The sequence below is a fragment of the Balaenoptera musculus genome, chromosome 7 (genome assembly GCF_009873245.2).
Source record: "Balaenoptera musculus isolate JJ_BM4_2016_0621 chromosome 7, mBalMus1.pri.v3, whole genome shotgun sequence".
NCBI classification, from domain to species: Eukaryota; Metazoa; Chordata; class Mammalia; order Artiodactyla; family Balaenopteridae; genus Balaenoptera; species Balaenoptera musculus.
Genome location: NC_045791.1, coordinates 94,413,692 through 94,431,804, shown reverse-complemented (window position 1 = coordinate 94,431,804; position 18,113 = coordinate 94,413,692). Strand labels below are relative to the sequence as shown.

The window sequence follows — 18,113 nt, the reverse complement described above, 5'->3', positions numbered from 1 at the left end:
AGGAAGCCGTCTGCGTCAGCCAGAGCCTTGTTTGACCCCAGCCACCCCCTCCCCTCTCCACTCTCCCCCACCATGCTGCAGGGACAGGGACGGCTTGGATCTAGAGTTTGGGAAGGGTATGGGGAGGGGCAGGGCAGGACCAGTTTTAACCCGGGAAGGAGGCATGAGCCCAGAGTGGCAGAGGGCACCAGCAGGGACAAGCCAGACTTGGGAGTCAAATTCCCATTGGCTGTTGGGGAAACTGAGGCCCAGAAAAGATTAGGAACAGGCCCCATGTGATAAGGGAATGAGTTCATAATTCAGGTTGCAGACCTCCTTAATCTGCATCTACTGCTCCGCATTTCCCACACGTGATGCATCGTATGTAAATATCCCCTAGGGTAGGCCATTGTGGCAAATTCTGATTCTGGGCCCGTGCAGCTGACTCAGCCTTTCCAGGGGCAAGACCCAGGGGTCTGCATTTCTAACCAATGTCCCAAGTGATTTTCTTGAGGACCACATCTGGGAAATGCTACTGACCTGGCTGAGTGGCTGATTTTTTTTTCCTCTGGCCTTCATCAGCTGAGGGATGGTCTTTTTGCTCCCCTACCCTCCACTGTTCATGAAATACAGAAGTGTAAGGGAGAGGGAGAAGACCTTTTCTTTGAAAACTCCAGGAAGTAAACAATACCCAAGCCTTGCTTGCACTCAGGCATGGTACTGGCCTGATGTCATGAGGGTCCGGGTGTGCCCGTCTGGAGTGCTTCACCTCAGCCCAGGGAGGTGAGGGCATATTTAGGCACATGGCCTTGGCATGTGTGAAGATGAAGCCCAGAAAGAGTGTCTGCAGCAGGATCCCCAGCGCCAGAGGACCCATGCCATGGGCAAGCCCCTATCAGCAGCCCCCAGGCCCCGCCCTGGCCCTGCCCTGGGCTCTGGCCCCAGCCCCTGCAGCCACCGCCTGAGACCACAATTACAGGGGCCACTGGTGGGGGGGAGCACCAGGGATGAAAGGCAGCGCGGAGAATGGTTCCAGCTGTGGTGGTTCTGTAGGAGATTGTAGGGAAGGGAGGGCTAGGGAGGCGCCAGGGTGAGAACAGGTGGGACCTTCACTGCCCCAGCCGAGCCCAGCCCGGCCTCAGTCCTGATGCTCTGCCAGAGAAGGTTATCTTCATGAAGAAGAGAGGGAAGGAGCCCCAGACTGATAAGGGAGCTCTTTGTCCTATTGTCCAAGCCTCAGGGACCATGGCCCCTCAGCAAGGTAAGGGCGGCTTCAGTCTCCCAAACTCCTATATGTTAGGTCATTGAAAGGAAGCGGAAATGCTTCCTGAGCCCTCGGCCTCAGGCTGATCCTGGGCCTTCCTCCCGGCCTCCCCACCCATCTGCCTGTGTTCCAACTGTTCCTGATGTGGTCACGCACACATCTGGAGTGCCTCTGTGCTCTTCCCCCATCTCCCCAGTTCCACATTCCCCCACCACTCAGCCAGCGGGGGACCTCGATGGCTCAGACTGTGCCTGGGGCTGAGCAGCTGGGTGAGCAAGGGGGGTTGAGGTGATGGGGCATTTCTGAGCTCTGCTTCCAGCCCCCATCCCAGGCAGCAGTGCAAAAGTGCAGAGCCATCTCTGAGCTTAAAGAGGACTAGGATAATTGTTAAAATGGTGCCTCCTGGGCCATCACTCTCACCTTTCATAGAAGGCAGTTCCCAGACTCTTGCTGGAGTTCCCAGTCTCTACTGGTCACAGAAGATGGATGCTAACACGTGAGTGCCAGTTTAAAGACTGCAAGCACTCTCACAATGTGCTATCAGGAACCCTCATTTCATTCTGGGGAAACTGAAGCTCAGAGAGGTTAATTGACTTGACCCAGGTCAAGCTAGCAAACTAGGCCTTTTTTCACTGTATCATGCTACTTCCACTGAATTCCTTTTAACCTGCTTGGGGTGGTGTCAGTCTCTGCCACTGCCTCAGTTTCCCTCTCTAGCATCATGGAAGACGATATCCAGCATCACACACCCCATATCACCACCCCCCCAACCCCACCACCCGCCCCCCCGCCCGCCACGGAACCTGGCAGTAGAGACAGAGGCAGGCATCCCAGCCCTAAATCTGGGTCAGCCCAAAGGTCTCAGACAGTCTGGAACCCTAGCAGCTTGACCCGAGCTCTCCGTGGGTCTCCTTACTTCCTTTCCATCCTACCCTCTCCTGCCCACAACTCTCTGAGTTCCCCCAGATGTCCTGCAGGTCCTATCTGTGAACCCTGTTATTAGGGAAGCTGGGCTCTGTGCGCCCTCTGGTGGCCTCTGAGAGAAGTGCAGCAGACTTTTAAAAAACAGTAAATATTGTACCCAGCCAGGGAGCGCTGGCGAAGGCAGAGCTTTGAATAAAAACCCTATCCTTACAGTGCTTCATTTTTCCACCATGTGGCCCACAATACTGGTTCCACTCCCCCCCCACCTTGGTAAGTTAGCCAAGGTTCAAGAGACTCTGAGTCCAAATTCTCCATGACACTTCCCTGAAGCCCAGGTATTTGACTAGAGGGAGCCAGGAGGAAGAAGAAAGGAAGGAAGGAAGGAAGGAAGGAAGGAAGGAAGGAAGGAAGGAAGGAAGGAAGGAAGGAAGGAAGGAAGGAAGGAAGGAAGGAAGGAAGGAAGGAAGGAAGGAAGGAAGGAAGGAAGGAAGGAAGGGAGGGAGGGAGGGAAGGAGGGAGGGAGGGAGGAAGGGAGGAGGGGGAGGAAGGGGAAGGAAGGGAGGAAGGGAGGAGGGGGAGGAAGGCAGGAAGGGAGGAGGGGGAGGAAGGCAGGAAGGGGGAGGAAGGCAGGAAGGGAAGGAGGAAGGAAGGAAGAAAACCCAGATGCCCATTCCTTCTCACTGAAGCCTTATACCCCTTCTCCATACAGGCTTCACTCTGGAGCCCCAATGTGATCTTTGAGGGCTGAACCAGGCTAGGTCATACAGGTGGATCCGGGGCCATTGTCAGGGGAGGGAAGATGCACTGGAAGCCATGGCTAGGGTCTGTCACATCCAGGATGAGTTCCCCTTCCCTCTGTTTCATTTGAAGAAATGTGCCCTCCCTGTGCCCCCATTCCCTGTGGTCCTAGGGGGGCTGCCAATCCCAGTCATGGTGGTACATTTTCCTCGACATTGTTATTAGTTCAGGGATAGGCAAGTGACCCAAGCTGACCTGGTCCCAGCTTCCTTAGGACTTCTGTTGGGAAAGCCATTCTTTTTTGGATCAGCAGCACTAAGAATGTAGACATAAGGCTACCATATAAAGGAAGTCTCTCTGCAGCAGGAGAGCATAAGGACAGTGTGAAAAGAGAGACAGAGACAAGCAGAAACAATAGACATGGGGGTGGGGGGTTAGGGAAGGAGATGAGAGAGAGAGAGAGGGAAAGAGAGGGGGAGAGAGAAAGAGAGAGTGTTCAATGACATCAATCATTTGGGCCCCTGGGTTCAGCTGTGCCTAAATTCAGACTTGCCCCTGGACTTCCCAGGTATAAGATCCATTAATTAATTCCCTTTGGCCTAAGCTAGTTTGAGTTGGGTATCTTCATTTGCAATCAGGGCCTGCCCGACGCCTGCAAAAGCATCAGCTCTCTGTCCCCTTTCTCACAGTAGCTACCATTTATTAAACACAAATTTGTCATAAATTATTGTCAAATGCTAAGTGCTTTGCATATCTCAAAAAAATCCTTCCCACAATTCTATGAGGATGTGGATAGATTATGATGGTTGTAAATTCTTTGCCACTGTCCCATTGAGAGGTGGAGTCTGTTTCCCCTTCCCTTGACTTTTGGTTAGTTCTGTGACTTGTGTCAACCAAAAAGGAGTGACAGTGATGCTGGGTAACTTCTAAGCCTGGACTTTAACAAGAGACTTTCAGTTTCTGCCTTTAAGTTTGGTACAGTCTATTTTGAAAGCCAGCCTTATGTAAGAAGTCTGACTATGCTGAGGCCACCATGTCATAAGGAAGCCCAAGCTAGTTACATGGAGAGGAGGCCACTGGAGAAGCTCTGGGGCACTAGACATATATGAGTGAAGCATCTTGGACTGTCCAGCCCAGCCGAACCACCAGCAGAATCAGCCAAGTGAACGACCACAGCCAATAGTTCTCTCATAAGGAGCAGAACCATGCAGCTGAGTCCTGACAAATTCCTGACCTAAAAGATCATGAGAAGTAATTACTTTGGGGTTGTTTGTTATGCAGCAAGGGATAACTGAAACAGAATGATATTCCCATTGCATAGGTAAAGAAACCGAGGCTAACATGGCCTATACTGTAAACTTCTAAGCAGCAGCACTAGTTTCCAACCCAGAGTGTCTGAATCTAATGCTCATGCTTTGCCCTGCATACCTTGATGGGAGAGTCATTCCCCACTGCAGTGTTTGGACTGTGGGAAAATTGGGGGCTCCGAATCCCAGCCATTTGGCTATACCCTCTCTCATTCTCTCTGGAGTTAGATGGAGGCCTGAGGCCCAATTCTGGCGAACCCAGAACCCCAAATCCTTCTTCTGTCCCTTTACCCTCACCATCAGCTTTCTGAGAGGAATCAGAAAGAAGGAAATGTGATTGGATGCCAAGAGAAACTTTGGGACAACTTTGCTTCATCTCCCTCTAAGTGTGATTGGAAATGCCATTCTGGGAGTCTTTTCAATGTTAATGGGGGTGAAGTTAGTTTTGATGGTAACAAAATCTGATGTTACTAATAACATTTTCATCACATTCTACAGTTTATAAAGTGCTTTAATCCTATGAGTTTGGGTGGCCCTAAAAGTCTACCCTCGAATTCCCCAGGGGCCACAGAAACAGAAAGACAGATAAAGGTGTCCCCCCCACCCCGCCCCAGAATTAGGACAAGGGCTGTGGTGAGAACTGAGTACACCACTGGAGGCTTCTGGTCCTCTTTCCCTAGACCCTCTCTGCTCCTTTAAAAAGGCATCCTAGTTCTCCCCCAGCCTGCAGATTCAGCCCTAGATGTGTGCTAGAGAGAACAAGAAGAATGCCAAGGGAGAGATTTGGTACTCTTCGTTGCCAGAAGAGCCCAATCCGGTAGGGGGAAGATAGGAAACCAGGGTGATGACCCCTGAGAGGCTAGTTCTATCAAAACCATCTCCCTTTACTCACTCCTTTCAGAGCCTGTCCCCATGGCAGCCCCCCTCCAAACTATGGGTCCAGTCCTATTGATTTAAATATTTTTATTGATACTAAATGCACCCACCCACCCCATGGCCAGCAGTTCGGAGGAGCCCCGCATCCCGAGGCCTAGAAACTGGCTCTTTGGTTTCTATCTGGGGGCCGAGGAGAGAGAAGGTCTGTATAGTCTCCCCCAGAAGCCCCCGGGAGCGCCCCTTGGAGGCTCTTCCGGTGCCCTGGGCCTTGATGAGCGGGCGTATATCTCAAGCCCCACCGCCTCACAGTTTCCAGAGAGGCCTGGGAGATGGACTTTCCCAGGGGAAAGCTGGCACCGCCCCCTGCTGGCGCCCAGAGGTCCCGCAGGTGCCGAGAGGCGGCTCTGCGCGCAGTCTGGGGAGCCGGGCTGCGGGTCAGAGGCAGAGGCTGAGTTCCTTGCGCACGCGGCAGCGGTGGCACTGCACTACGCAGCACCAGTGGAAGCGGCACAGACAGTTCTCCTCGAGCTGCACGCTCTCCTGGCGGTGGCCGCGGCCGCAGCACAGCAGGTCGCAGCCGCTGAGGTCCGGGGCACTGCTGTTGCAGGCGCGGCCGCGCGTGCCCGGCGAACCGGTGCGCCGGTTGGGGGCGCAGAAGTCGGGCGAGTCGGCGGCGTACAGTAGGTCAGCGCGGCCCGGCGGCTTGAGCGTGCGGACAGCGGGCAGCAGAGCCTTGCCGTCGTTGGTGCCCATGACACGCGAGGCGCCGTGGAAGCGCTCGAGCAGCCGCGCGCCCACCTCGCGGAATGGGGGCAACTTCTGCCAGCAGGTGCGCAGCGCGCATGAGCCCGACAGGCCATGGCACTTGCATTCGGTCCGCGTGTGGCTCCGCACGGCCTGCGGGGAGCAGAGGAGGGGGCGGATGGAGACAGATCCGGAAGGCGGGACGCGGCGAGGCCCAGAAGACCGACAGAAAATAAGATGGGAAGGGTGGTGGATGAAAGAAAGAAAAGAGCAGACCAAAAACAAACAAACAAAACAGGGGAGCGCAAAGTGGGGAGGAGGAAATCAAGGGCCCCACAGCCCGGAGAGGAGGAGGAAGAATGATGGAGAAGTAGGAAGAATGATGGAGAAGTAGGAGAAGTGGGGAGTGGGGGGTCAGTATGCAGCGTAGAGGTTCCAGGATCCAAAGCCAGGGAATGGGGGAGAAAGCATAATGGACAGCAGGGGAGAGATTCTCCCTGGAGGGAGGGGGGTTGGGAAGGTGGCAGCTGTCGCACACTATTCCTCCTGCCAGGCCAACCCCCTCATTCCTGCTCCTCAGGCCCCAGGCAGAGCAGGCTGCCTGGGCTCTGTCTCCGCCACCCCTCCCCAACCCTCTCCGACAGGTATGTGGGCCTGTCTGGACATTCCTCTCTGGTCCCCCTCTCACCCCCCTGCCCAATGCCTCAGGCCGGAACCCTAGAAGACATAGGATGTGTGTTGGGGGGGGGGTCCCTAGCACAACCTAGAACTGAGGCATAGGGTGCAGGAGGGCCCACTGTCGATGCACTCCTGAGAACTGGAACCCAGGAGTCCTGCCCTTTATTTACTATTTATGTCTGAAGCTGGGGTCGAAGACTCACAACCCCACTAGAGATTTAAGGGGTCAGATGCCCCAGGAAGATCATTTCCAGAAGCTCAGAGTCCAGGGGCCAACCTGATCTACAGACCTGTACATCTCCCTCCTGCTCCCAGGCCCCTTCTCTTTTCCCCCATCGCCTCTTGTAAACATCTGACTCAGACTGCTTCTAGTCCCTGAACGGGAGCTCATGGGACCCTCATCATCACAGAGGGAAGGGGAGAGGCTGCCAGGGCTCTGGACAGGGACTGGTCTGGGATTGCTGGGCAGCCAGTTAAGTGCCCAGATTCAATCACAGCTTTCTGGCCTCTGCCTGACCCCCTTCTACCATCAGGATCTACTTCTCATTCTTCACTCCTTTCCAAGCCCATTTTCCCTTGGACCTGTTTAGTCCATTTCCAGGCCTCCCCCACTTCTTCCGGCTCCCCTACCTCCAGACCCCATACCTTTACCTCGCCTCTATCCTTTCTTTCATCCCCAGCCTTTGTCTCCCTCCTCTGCCCCTGCCCTGGCAGCCAGCTCCCTACCCACCCCAAGCTTTGCCCCACATGTCCTGTCTCAGAGGAATGTCCTCCCTGAGGTCCCTAAAGGCCCTGGGTCCTCTTCCCTGGGTGTCCCCTCCCTACCCTGCCCACTGGGCCATCAGCCCCAGGCCCTCCCAGGCCCCCCAAGTAACTCCCTCTTCTAGGCTGGCCACTTCCCCTCCCACCTGCCCATCCAGGCCCCCAGCCGATCTTCCCCAGTGGTCCCCATGGCCACGCTGGCTCCCCCGCACACATTAAGGAACTCCTACACTGCATACCCTCACTCACACCCTCACTTCCCCACACCCTTCCACAAACTCAGTCTTCCACACATACCACACTCTCCCACATCCTTTCAAAGCTACCCACACTCACACATTTCCACACACGCATTTCCACACACACACCTTTATACATCCCTGCCCAGACTCACCAGCCGGCCCGCCTCGTTGTTGTGAAGTTGCACCAACGCACGGATGTCTCCGCGTTCCCGCTTGTGCTGCGCGTCCATAAAGAGCCTCGACTTCTCATCCCCGAAGTCCACGTCGTCGCCGCAGCCTCCCCACTCCCACGCGGCGCTGCCGTCGGGGGAGCCCGCGGGGCCCGGGGGCCCAGGGGTACCTGGCAGGCCGGGAGGCCGGGGCGGGGCCCGGCCGCGAGGCGCCTGGCAGCCACACTGCAGCAGCTCGCCCATGGAGCAGGCCTGCGTGACCGCGTGGCTGGCGCCCGCGGCCGTTATGGCAAACACGAAGGCTGTCTCCCGGATGTCTGCGGGGCAGTCAGACAGCAGGGAGGGGCAGTCAGACAGCAGGACCAAAGCTGGGTCCTGGGGGAATGCGGTGGGCCAGGCAGTGTGATGAGGGGTTGGGAGACAGGATCAGGGCAGGGTGCCCTTTGACCCGTGGGAGAAGTGGGGCTCAGGCAGCCTACCCAAACCTCCACCCTCTCCTCTGATCCCCCAGCGAAGAGAAAGCAGCCCCCTCCTGGTCTCCTCCCCACACTGACCCTGCTGAAGGATGCGCCCAAAGGCCTTGCTGTGGCTGGAGCAGTTCCAGCGGCGGAAGCGGAACTGGAACTGGCATTCTCGAACCCCTAGCCGGGCGCCGCGCGCCAGCTCGGCCACAACTTCCGGCTCGGCCTGGCACAACTCAGCCTGCCGCCCTGCTAGCCGCCGTGCCTTCCTGCAGATGCTGGTAGGGTCCATGACCAAGGGGCTGCCCACGGCCCTGGGAAGCAAAGAACAGCAGATCAGGGGTGTAACTCAAAGAGCTTGGGGGAGGGGGAGGGAGACCAGCCCTGCCCAGCCCACAGCCAGGAGCTGTGACATGCCTCTTCCCCCACCAGCTCCCCGCAACTGAAATTGAGATTATCCTGTCTGGTTCTCTTACTATTCCGTTTGTGTGTCCCCTCTTAACTAGGTTCTAGACTGAAATTGCTATAGAGCAAGGATTCAGTATTATCCTTCTGTGTACATATTCATTAATAAGTCCTTATAGGAATTTGACTCAAGGTGAAGGCACCTGGCACCAGGTAGGCCAAAGTTAAAATTCAACAGGCCTAGTCCAAAAGGGAGACAAGGAGGAAATTAACCGAAGGAAGATCAAGAAGGCTGTCAAAGAAAAGAAAGTATATATCATAAAGAGATACCAAAGAAAAGTAGACAGTGACAGAGAAGGATCTGGTCTTAGTGGACCACAAGCTGATCAGCCCTGATGCTAGAAAAGTAGTGGCAATCCCAAAGATATAGAAAGCCACAGGATGTTAGAGTGGCTAGGGAATGGAGCCTCTGAGGAAAGTCATACCTTCTCTCTAGCCCAGATTTCTCTCTCTGTCAAATGGGAAGGTGAAGCTTTGATCTCTAAAGTGGGCCCTCCCACCCTGATATCCCTTGTTTCCCTGAACAGGAGAGCAGGAGGAAGGAACTGGGGACTGAGTCTCTGAAGCACTGTTTTAAAGTAAGTGACACTGACCCTTCTCCTGCTCCAGGGTCTGTGACCTTTTCAGAGCAGGATGGCAGCAAGCCAAGCCCTGTGCACGGGGGTAACATAACTGATTGGGGAAGGGGATGCTGTTTGGCTTGGTGGGTAAAGACCTTCTGAGAAGTTCCACACACTTTCAGAAATCCCTCCGTTCTCAGCCTTCGTTCCTTCTGAGGAGAGCGCTGCCATTTGGTTGCCATACACCATACCCCTGAAGGTTCTACTGGCTAGGTATTGACACCTGAGTGGAACCACTTTAATTGGATTGCTCTTATTTGAGCACTTGGGGGCTGAGGGTAATTTGAAACCACTCAAAAATCCTTTAGCGGAGGGCAGAATAAAATTTTGGGTGGGGAGAAGTGGCACCAAGAGATAGAAAATGTAGAGGAAAATGCTGGTGGATAGGTGCCAAAGGTCAAGATGGCCTACTTTTCAGCTTAGCCTTCGTGTGCATCCGCCCCACTGTCCCCATTTGCTCTGCAGGTACCTGCTGACCAGGCACGTTCTGGCCCCAGGGCAAGGAGATGTAAAGGGCTTACATAGCAGCAGGAGGAATTTAGGTCTTAAGCTAGAACTTCTCAACACTGAGGAGTGAGGTTTGAAGATGTGGTTGCAGGAAGATGTGTAAGCTCAGTCCTTTAAGATCTCCGACCACCCCCTGTGACACACACACACCACCGCCCTATCAGGTTATTGTCATCACCCCTACCCAAGGAGTCCAGGAGCCAAGGTTCTCTCCTCGGTGGACAGACTTATAGTCCAGAACCTCCTTCCTCCGTGCTTAGGACCTGCCCATCACTGCGTTCCAACTGTAGCCTGGGAAGGTCCAGCCCCAACCCTGTCCTTACCTGTCTGTCTATCTCTCTCTCTCTCTCTCTCTCTCTATCCTTCCCCCTTCCACCTACTTATCCCACTTCATTACAAAAAGGATTGGGGGGCAGCTTCCAGCATGGTTGTACAAGGTCGGCAGATAAGACTATGGAGCGAGCACCTTGAGAGTTAGGACTGTCATTTTCTTTTGTCTCCCATGGCAGATTTTTAGCTACTTAATTTGTATTCCCCCCTCCCATTTTTTAATGAAAATTTGCATATTGTGAACAATTACTATAATACTACAATGAATACCATTTAATACATATTTTTGAATGAATGAATGAGCCATCTAAGGAGAAGGTCCTCACTGGAGCCCAGGTCCCTGTCCACATGTGGTTTCATGACTCCTAATTAGCTTCCTGAAACATTTTCTTTTTCCCCAGCTGCATTCAGAGGCAGGGAAGCGGGCCTGCCCACAGCTGTCCAGCTCCTCTTCTGCCACCTGTGTGTCCAGAACTCCACCTGGGAGTCTGGGGCCCTGCAAACCCATCTTCCCTGCCCCACCCCCATGCTGCTAAGTTCCCCACTCTCCCCTCCCCAATCCTGCCCTCTGCTAACTCCCTGCTTTCCCAAGGCTAACTGGCCTTATCTTCCCAAGGTTACTCTGCCCTATCCCTCTCCTCTCCCTCCTCCTGCACTAGGAAAGTAGGAGACGGTGTGGGTATGCAGGCAAGAAAGGGAAAAACCTCTTGACCTTGTCTTTTTCCCAGGAGCTTGAGATAGGAGAGGAATCAGGAGGAGCATGAGGGGCAGGGCCCTCCAGGAGGTGGGGCTGGTCCTTCACAGCGTTGAGGGGCTGCCCCAGAGTCAGTTTCTGGTCCGGGTCTGGCTCCCCAGGCTGGCTGGCTGCCTGGGAACTAGACTTGTTTACAAGCCAGTCAGGAGGAGGGATGGGCAATAGTAGCGGCTAGAATCCCAAGGGACTAGCTTGTTCCCTGCCCTCCTGTCCTCACTCCCATCTTCAAGTCACAGGAAAGGAAACTCCGAAGGGTACTGGCAGAGGAGCATTTGGCAAAACAACAGGCCTTGCTTTTGTACCCGGGTCTCTGTCAGCTCTGGGTGAGCTGAGCCACTCTGGGCAAATCAGTTCCCTCTCTGGGCTTCAGAAAAATGAGGAGTTGGCAAGAGAGGCTTGAATATCCCCTCTAACTTTAACACCATCTTTAACAGCATCAAGAAAGAACTCCCCCATCTCCCTTCTTCCTTTACCCTCCGTCCTTCCCTTCTGCTTCCTTAGGGAATGAACTCTGCTGTGGGGGCCCCTGAGTTAGCACTGGTCTGAGATCAGCCCAGAGAGGATGTGCCCGTTTGGGAGCATCTGCGTGTTTGGAGCGGGGGCGGTGGCTGGAGCACAGTGGTGGTAGGAAATATATAATATGTAACATGTAGGATCTGAGATCCTAAACAAATAGCCACTCCTGGGCATAGAAAAAACAAGGCTAGCCCTAAAAGAAATCAGTATGTAGACAAGATGGGACAAGCCTGGGTTTGGCCATTCTAGCTGGCATGGCTTGTGCCAAGATCTCCCTCCCAGGGACCTTGGTTGGCAGAATAAATAGCCAAGTGAGGTGGCATCAGGGGCCAGCCAGTTCCTACTGACAAGCTCTGTAGATCTAAGCCTTGGAGGCCCGGGCTTCTGGCCTAACTTACCTTTGCATCCCTGGATTCAGAGGGCGGAAGAGAATGACAGAGATACTCTAGTCCAGCTCCACCCGCTTCACCCTTATTGTACAGGTGAGCAAGATGAGAAGAGAGGTGACTGACCCTGGCCACTCAGTGGAGGGATCCCCGCTGCGAGAAACTTAGGTGAATATTTTAAAAACCAAAGGGACTGGAGGAAACGGCCACCTGAGGTCTTCAGATACCTCATGTGGCCTCGCATACCATCCTCCACATAGCCCTTACTCTGAGCAGGGCTGGCTAACTCAGAGCCACCCCCTTGCCACCCCTAAGTCATCAAAATCTCACCCAGCATCTCTCCAAACCCACCTCAGATCCCACCTGCTCTAAGGAGCCTCCCCTGGGCCCCAGCCCTCACTGACCTCCCCCACTTGCATCACTCCAAGTGTCACTCATTTGGGGGGGTGCTTGTTATGCTGCGAGGGGCATAATTATTTTGTCATGTTTTCTTGTCTTCTCTCTCCAATTAGATATGAACTCATTCGAGACAAAGCCCTCAGGAAGAAGTAAATGTCATTAGCAGAACACACTCAGGGGTTTGAAGAGCCATCGGAGTTGGGTTTGGATCTGGGCTCTGCCATTTGCTGGTTCTATGATGTTAGCAAGTCCCTAGCAAGGGAAGCTGGCACTTATCATTGGTTGAATGGATGATGAAACTTAACCTTCTGAGCCTCAGTGTCCTCAACTGTAAAATGGAAATAAATAATACCTGCCTACTTCCTAGGTTACATGTGAAAAGAGCCTGTCCAGAGAGTGGACTTCCACAAGTGTTTTGTCTTCCCATTCACACCCTTAATCATCTCCTGGGCCTGTACAGCGCACGGCAATCAGGCAGCATTTGTGAATTCCTGAGAACATGCTTTTCTCCAACTCTCTGCCCTTACTTAGCCTGGATCCCAGTGTCTCCTCCTCCCCTGTCAGCCCAGCCCATGGACCAGGAGCGCCCTCCAGGACCCCTCCCTTCCCCATCGAGCGCTCCTCGGTCGGTGGATTCTTGAGGCCAAGAGGATCACAGATCCTTCTGATGCCTGCTCCTCTGAAGGGTCTCACAGCCCGCCCCCGCCTAGTTCCCCACACTCCTTAGTCTGACCCTCACTCCCAAGAGCCAGCAGAGGGAGCCCTGAGCCCTGGGGCCGTGGGCGGGGGCTGCACAGGGGTGGGGGAGGTGGGTGGTGGAGAAGGGGCAGAAAAATGTTGCCTGACGGCTGCTGAGGCAGCTGGGCCCGGGCCTGTGCCCGGCCCGCCTGTCCTGTCCTGCTCTGTCTAACTCGGTAATTACTGCTCCCCCTCCCCCGTCCCTCCCCCCTCCCCGACCACCACATCAAAGCCAGTGATGCCCCAGCTCCATTAACCCCTGCCTCCCCACGGCCCCCCACCACCCCAGCCCAATCTGGTTCTCTCTGCCCTGTCCTGGGTACTGCCCTTCCCACCTCCTCACACTTCTCTCCTCCTCATTGCTCTTGGAAGAGGCAGGGGCTTTCCCTGCCCTGAATGACTTCACGGCAGAAGAGGGCTTCCCATTGGTCAGGGCTGTGGGAGGCAAAGGCATGGACACAGTGACCATCCGCTGGATATCCCGGTGAGCATCCGTCATGTGCCTTCTGTTCTCCCACGCTGAGGTGGGGAGCACTGTGTGAGGGTGGGGATGGGGGAGCAGAAGGGGCCCGTGGAAGGCCCTGTACCCCTTTCCTGAGCCCCACAGCACACAAGCGTGCGGTACTCAGCAGGAGGGGGGCTCCCGGTCCCAACCCTCAGCGACTTGCATTCTGGGGGCCCTTGGGCAAGTCACCTCCTGTCCCTGAGCTTTGGCTAGAGTTCTCACTGTAAGTGAGAAGATTGGACCAGATGATCTCTAAGTCCTTTCTAGATCTAATTTCTGGATTAAACAGAGGGCTCCGAGCTGGAGAAACCAGCCAAAGAGGCCAGGTGGAAAGCGGGTGAAGAACCCTCCCAGCGACCTTTCCCTCCCTGAGCTCCTCCTCAGGCAGTCCAGGGGAAGCACCCAAGATCTCACCCCCCACCCCCCACCGCCCCCCGCAGGAAGGAAGGCGCAGGCTAGAGGGCGCCCTCTCCAGCCCCCGGGGGCCGGCTTCTGCGTTCCCCAGCGCCTCCTGCTCTGGCTGGCTGGGTGCCCTACTGCCAGCCTGACCGAGGCCTGGCTGCCCGCCCCACCCTCGCCTCATCCCCTCCACAGCTGGATTTCTCCATCAAAGTACACACTCTGGAATCCCCCTCACTGGGCCCTGGTGATCAAGCCTCCCACTGACCTCCCCCCACCAACTCCTGGCTTCTGATGAGAACGGGGCAGGAGGGGGCTGCACCCCGCAGGAAATGTCACAGTGCCAGGACTCTGGTGGGCTCAGGGCATGCTCTGGCCTGGACCGAGCCAGCCTCCTTTTGCCCCTGCCCTTTTCTGCTCACAGCCCCATTGTCTCCCTCCAGGGGAAGCTGCCAAGGCGGGAGGCCTGGAGGGGGGGCTGGATGGCCACCCCACCCCCACCCCATCCTGAGCCTGTGGGGGCCAGCCACAGGAGTGCCCATGAAGGGTCAGGGGCCCCAGAGGAAGAGGGGATGGGAAAGGGGGGGGTCACAACTGGAAAACCGGGGTGTCGGGAAGAAGCCTGGGTCCTTTCCCTGCTTCCCTGAGGGACCAGAGGTGAGGCTGTCCTAGGCGTCTGTTCCTGTTTCCATAGGGAAGGGAGGCAAGATGAGATGGGGGAAGGGAGTGAAACTGAGTGATACTTCTCCTAGTGGAACAAGGGGAGGGTTAGTTTCTTTCATAGAAACTATACAACAGAAAGAGGAAAGAGGAAGGGAGAAGAAGGGAGATTGATTTGGCTATTCTGTGAGAGTGAGCTATTTTCTACATCCACTGATTGGACGTATAAATAAAGATGGGTCAGACGTTGAGAAGAACTTCCCGGGGGAGGATGGAACGGGGGCAGGGAGCAGGATAGGAGAGGTGGGAGCTGATGACCAGAACGGGATCTGTCAGGGCCAGAGCATAGGCTGGATGGCCTGGAGGCAGTAAGCTGGACAAGATGACCTCAAGAGAGCCTGGCCAGTGTCCTGGAATCTGGGATTCTGCAATTCACAAAGATATGGTTACAGATGGGAGAGAGACAGACAGAGGCCAGAGGCAGAGTTTAGAAAGCATGCATTGCATCGGAGAAGATGGGGGAGGGGGAAAGAAAGTGGAAGGGAAACTTCTCCGGGACCTGGAGCCAGGTCCCTGAGCCTATTCCAGGGCCTGGGCCGCTCTCCTCCAGGACCCTCCTTTCCTAACCGGGACAGTCCAGTCGCTCAGAGTTCCTGGGGTCCTGTCTCCTCCCAGCCTGGCTGCTGCTAGAATGTCAGCGTGGAGTTCAGTGGGCTGCTGTGAGGCCAGCTGCTTTCCTGTCCACCTCTAGAGCTCTGGCCTGGCTTCTCTGAGAAGCAGAGAGAAGAGGTCCAGCAAACCAGTCCTAGACATCAGGGAGCAGCCTGGAATCTCCTGGCCTGAAGAAGCTCTTACTTATGGTGAAGCCTCCGGGGTGGGGGCAAGGAATGACAGGAGCCTCTCAGAAGCATCTGAGTGAGGCATTCGCCAGACACCTTATCATCCCAACCCCTCACTCTTCACCCGGCTCGCCCTGCAGCTGTGGCCATGAAGGCCTCTGTGTTCTCCCACACCTGCCTTCCTCATCTCCTCCCCCACTCCCTGCTTTCCAGCTTCAGGGTCAGTCTCCAGGGGACCAAGTCTCTCTCCCTCTGGTGTGGCTCCCACCCAACAGCCCTTCCTAAACAAAGGAACCCCCATGGATACAAACCCTAGAAAGATGAACTCAGCAACACTCCAAAAAACTGTCCCCAGCACCTTCAGTCTTCAGGGCCCTAAAGACAAACGCTTGGCCTTCCAGGAGCAGGGAAAAGAGACCCAAGAGGAAATGGTTGTCAGTAAAATGCATAACTGGCATAGTTGCCCAATGCATGGAGTGCAGTGGGAGCACAGAGAAGGCAAGGGAGGGAAGACAGAGAGACAGCTTCATGGAGGAAGTGGTATTTTTAACTGGAAGGATGAGAAAATTGGGACAAATGGGGCAGGGGGAAGGGAAGGCAATAGCCATCAGGGAGAGACTCCTGTCCCCACACCTTGAGGAAGGGCAAAGTTAGGAAAGGTGTGCATGGGGAACAAGAGATAGAGATCCCTTTACAAAATTTTGCTGGGGACCCTGGATTTTACATTTAAATTAATCCCCCTTTTCACCCCATGGGGACTCTGGCCAGAACCTGGGGTGTCGAGCAGGAGACTTACATTTAGGAGCACCTCCTAATGCCCAGTTATGTTGTAGGTCATCCCACATAACCCTCCTATGGAGCCTGCCAGCTAGGGGGACTGACTGCCTATTCTACAGTTGAGACATCTGGGAGCAGGGAGAAGTGGCTTGCCCGAAGTCACAGGCTTAACAAATGGGGGAGATTAGATCTCAGGTCTGTCTATTTCAAAGCTGCTACTGCATTATTCTAAGTCCGGATCAAAGGGCGCATGTTCCCTAGCCAGGACCTAGGTCGTCCTCAGTTTGTCCCCTCAGCGACACCCTGAGGGACTTCTCTCCCACATCATGGAAGTGGGATGGTGGCCAGCAGCTCCCTGTGTGGGCATCCAGCTATCTTCCTAGAAGAGAGGGATCTGCCTGCCCCACCCCTTCTTCCAAATCCCGGGGTGGGAGAGGAGTGGAGGGTAGAGAATCCAGCCAGTGACATGGTGATATGCAAATAGACAAGACCTTGCCTTCTTACGATTGGCTGATGCACCAGCGGTATTGTCCAAGTCCCTCCTCTCTAAACACAACTATTCCGGGCGGGTCTTTGCTGCTCCTGAGACTGAGAAGGAAAAAAAAGTCTACGGGATCCGGATCTCTGAGCGGTCCCGGCCGGGCACCCACCTCCCCAGCCTCTGTCCACCTCCCAAGACTCGAAAGTTCCCGCAACCTTAGCTGCCTAGGCGTCTGCTCTAGCTAGGGCCAAGTCGAGAGGCTAGATCTGGGAAGACTTCCCCAACCCTTGGCTGGCCAGGCCTCCCTCCCTTCCGCCAGGACCCTCCATGGTTCCCAGTACGTCCCGAGCTGCACATTTTTTCACCCATGACCCTACATATGGAAGGGCATACGCTTGGGTCCCTTCCTGCCTTTCCTCCTCTTTGGTAGGGGAGGAGGAAGTAGAGAAAGCTAAGGTTCTGACTCGGTTTCCCCTTTACGCTCCTTTTCCCGCCCCTACCGCCCACTCTGGAGGAGCCCAGACAGAAGCTGGTGGGTTTGTGGGCAAAGCAGGGCGGGGAAGAGGCAGCTGTTTGAGTCTTCCTGCCTGTGGCTTCCCACCTTGTTCCCCTCTTTTCCCCAAATCCAGCCCTCCTCCCCTAAATCCAAAGCCCTCCTCACAGACTCTTTTATTCGGATCTCAGACTACAGATCTTGCCCGTCTCCCCGATGTCTTTCCTACCCATCTGCCAATTCCTTGGTGACCTGGATTGGGCGCATAACCTGGGGTGGGACACAGGAGAAGGAAATACAATAGAATGTAAGGGGGGAGCGGGGGTGTGTGGGCACATCTAAGTGGCAGTTCAGAAGTGCCCCTGGAGGAGGCTGGCAGGAGCGGCACGCACCTCCCCCTCACGCCTCCAGCTGCCCGGCGGCTGGCCTCTGCGCACAGGTAGAGCCCAGAGGCGGCAGGAGCGCAATTCAGAGCCCCACTATCGGTCCCGAGGTCCCCACCTTCGAGCTCCAGGAGCCCCACGGGGACAGTCAGACGCAGTACTCACCACCACAGTCCGCCGACGTGCGCCGGACACAGGAGCAGCAGGAGCAGCAGCCTCAGGCGGGAGGGTGCGGGCGGCTGCATCGTGACAGCTCTACCGCGGGCCGGGGCGGCCGGGGGACGAGGCTGCGGGGCCAGCCGGTGCGCGCGGGGGCCCGGGCTTCAGGGCGAGCGCGGCGACGGCGGCGGCGGCCGGGAGGCGATGGCTCCGGCGGCGGCGGCGGCGGCGGCGGCGGCGGCGGCGGCGGCGGCGGGGGGGCCCATCCCGGGCGAGGAGGGCGCGGCGGAGGCGGAGAGCGGACGGGGCAGCCAGCGCCTGTGTCTCCTGCCGAGCTCGCTCGGGAGAAGAAATCAGAGCCGGGGGCGGGGGTGGGAGGGGAGCGGGGCCGGGGCGGGGGGCAGGGGGGCCGTGGGGGTGGCAGTTGCGACAGTCAGGCGGCGGGACTCGCGGGAGGGAGCCGAGCGCCCCGGGGCGGCGGGCGCGGAGCTCAGCGGAGGGCGGGAGCGAGGTCCCGGGGCGGGGCCCGAACGCGCTCGTGGCTGGGGGACCCGCCC

The 18,113-nt window shown here is 56.1% G+C and overlaps 1 protein-coding gene across 4 annotated transcripts; it reads right to left on the bottom strand.

Moving 5' to 3' along the window:
• Window positions 1-5,197: 5,197 nt before the first annotated feature.
• WNT6 (Wnt family member 6) lies at window positions 5,198-17,748 on the bottom strand. 4 transcript variants are annotated; one of them, XM_036858157.1, is made up of 6 exons: window positions 17,563-17,738; window positions 17,244-17,284; window positions 16,545-16,628; window positions 8,239-8,459; window positions 7,667-8,001; window positions 5,198-5,985 (listed from the first exon to the last, which is right to left on the bottom strand). In XM_036858157.1, the coding sequence occupies exons 2-6, from the start codon at window positions 17,279-17,281 to the stop codon at window positions 5,524-5,526; spliced, it is 1,140 nt and encodes a 379-aa protein (XP_036714052.1). In that variant the 5' UTR covers window positions 17,282-17,284; window positions 17,563-17,738; the 3' UTR covers window positions 5,198-5,523. The 4 variants fall into 4 exon arrangements, with proteins under 4 accessions (XP_036714052.1, XP_036714055.1, XP_036714051.1 ...); XM_036858160.1 differs by lacking the exon at window positions 17,244-17,284 and adding an exon at window positions 15,575-15,657 and having other exon boundaries at window positions 17,563-17,590; XM_036858156.1 differs by lacking the exon at window positions 17,244-17,284 and having other exon boundaries at window positions 17,563-17,748.
• Window positions 17,749-18,113: the final 365 nt, after the last annotated feature.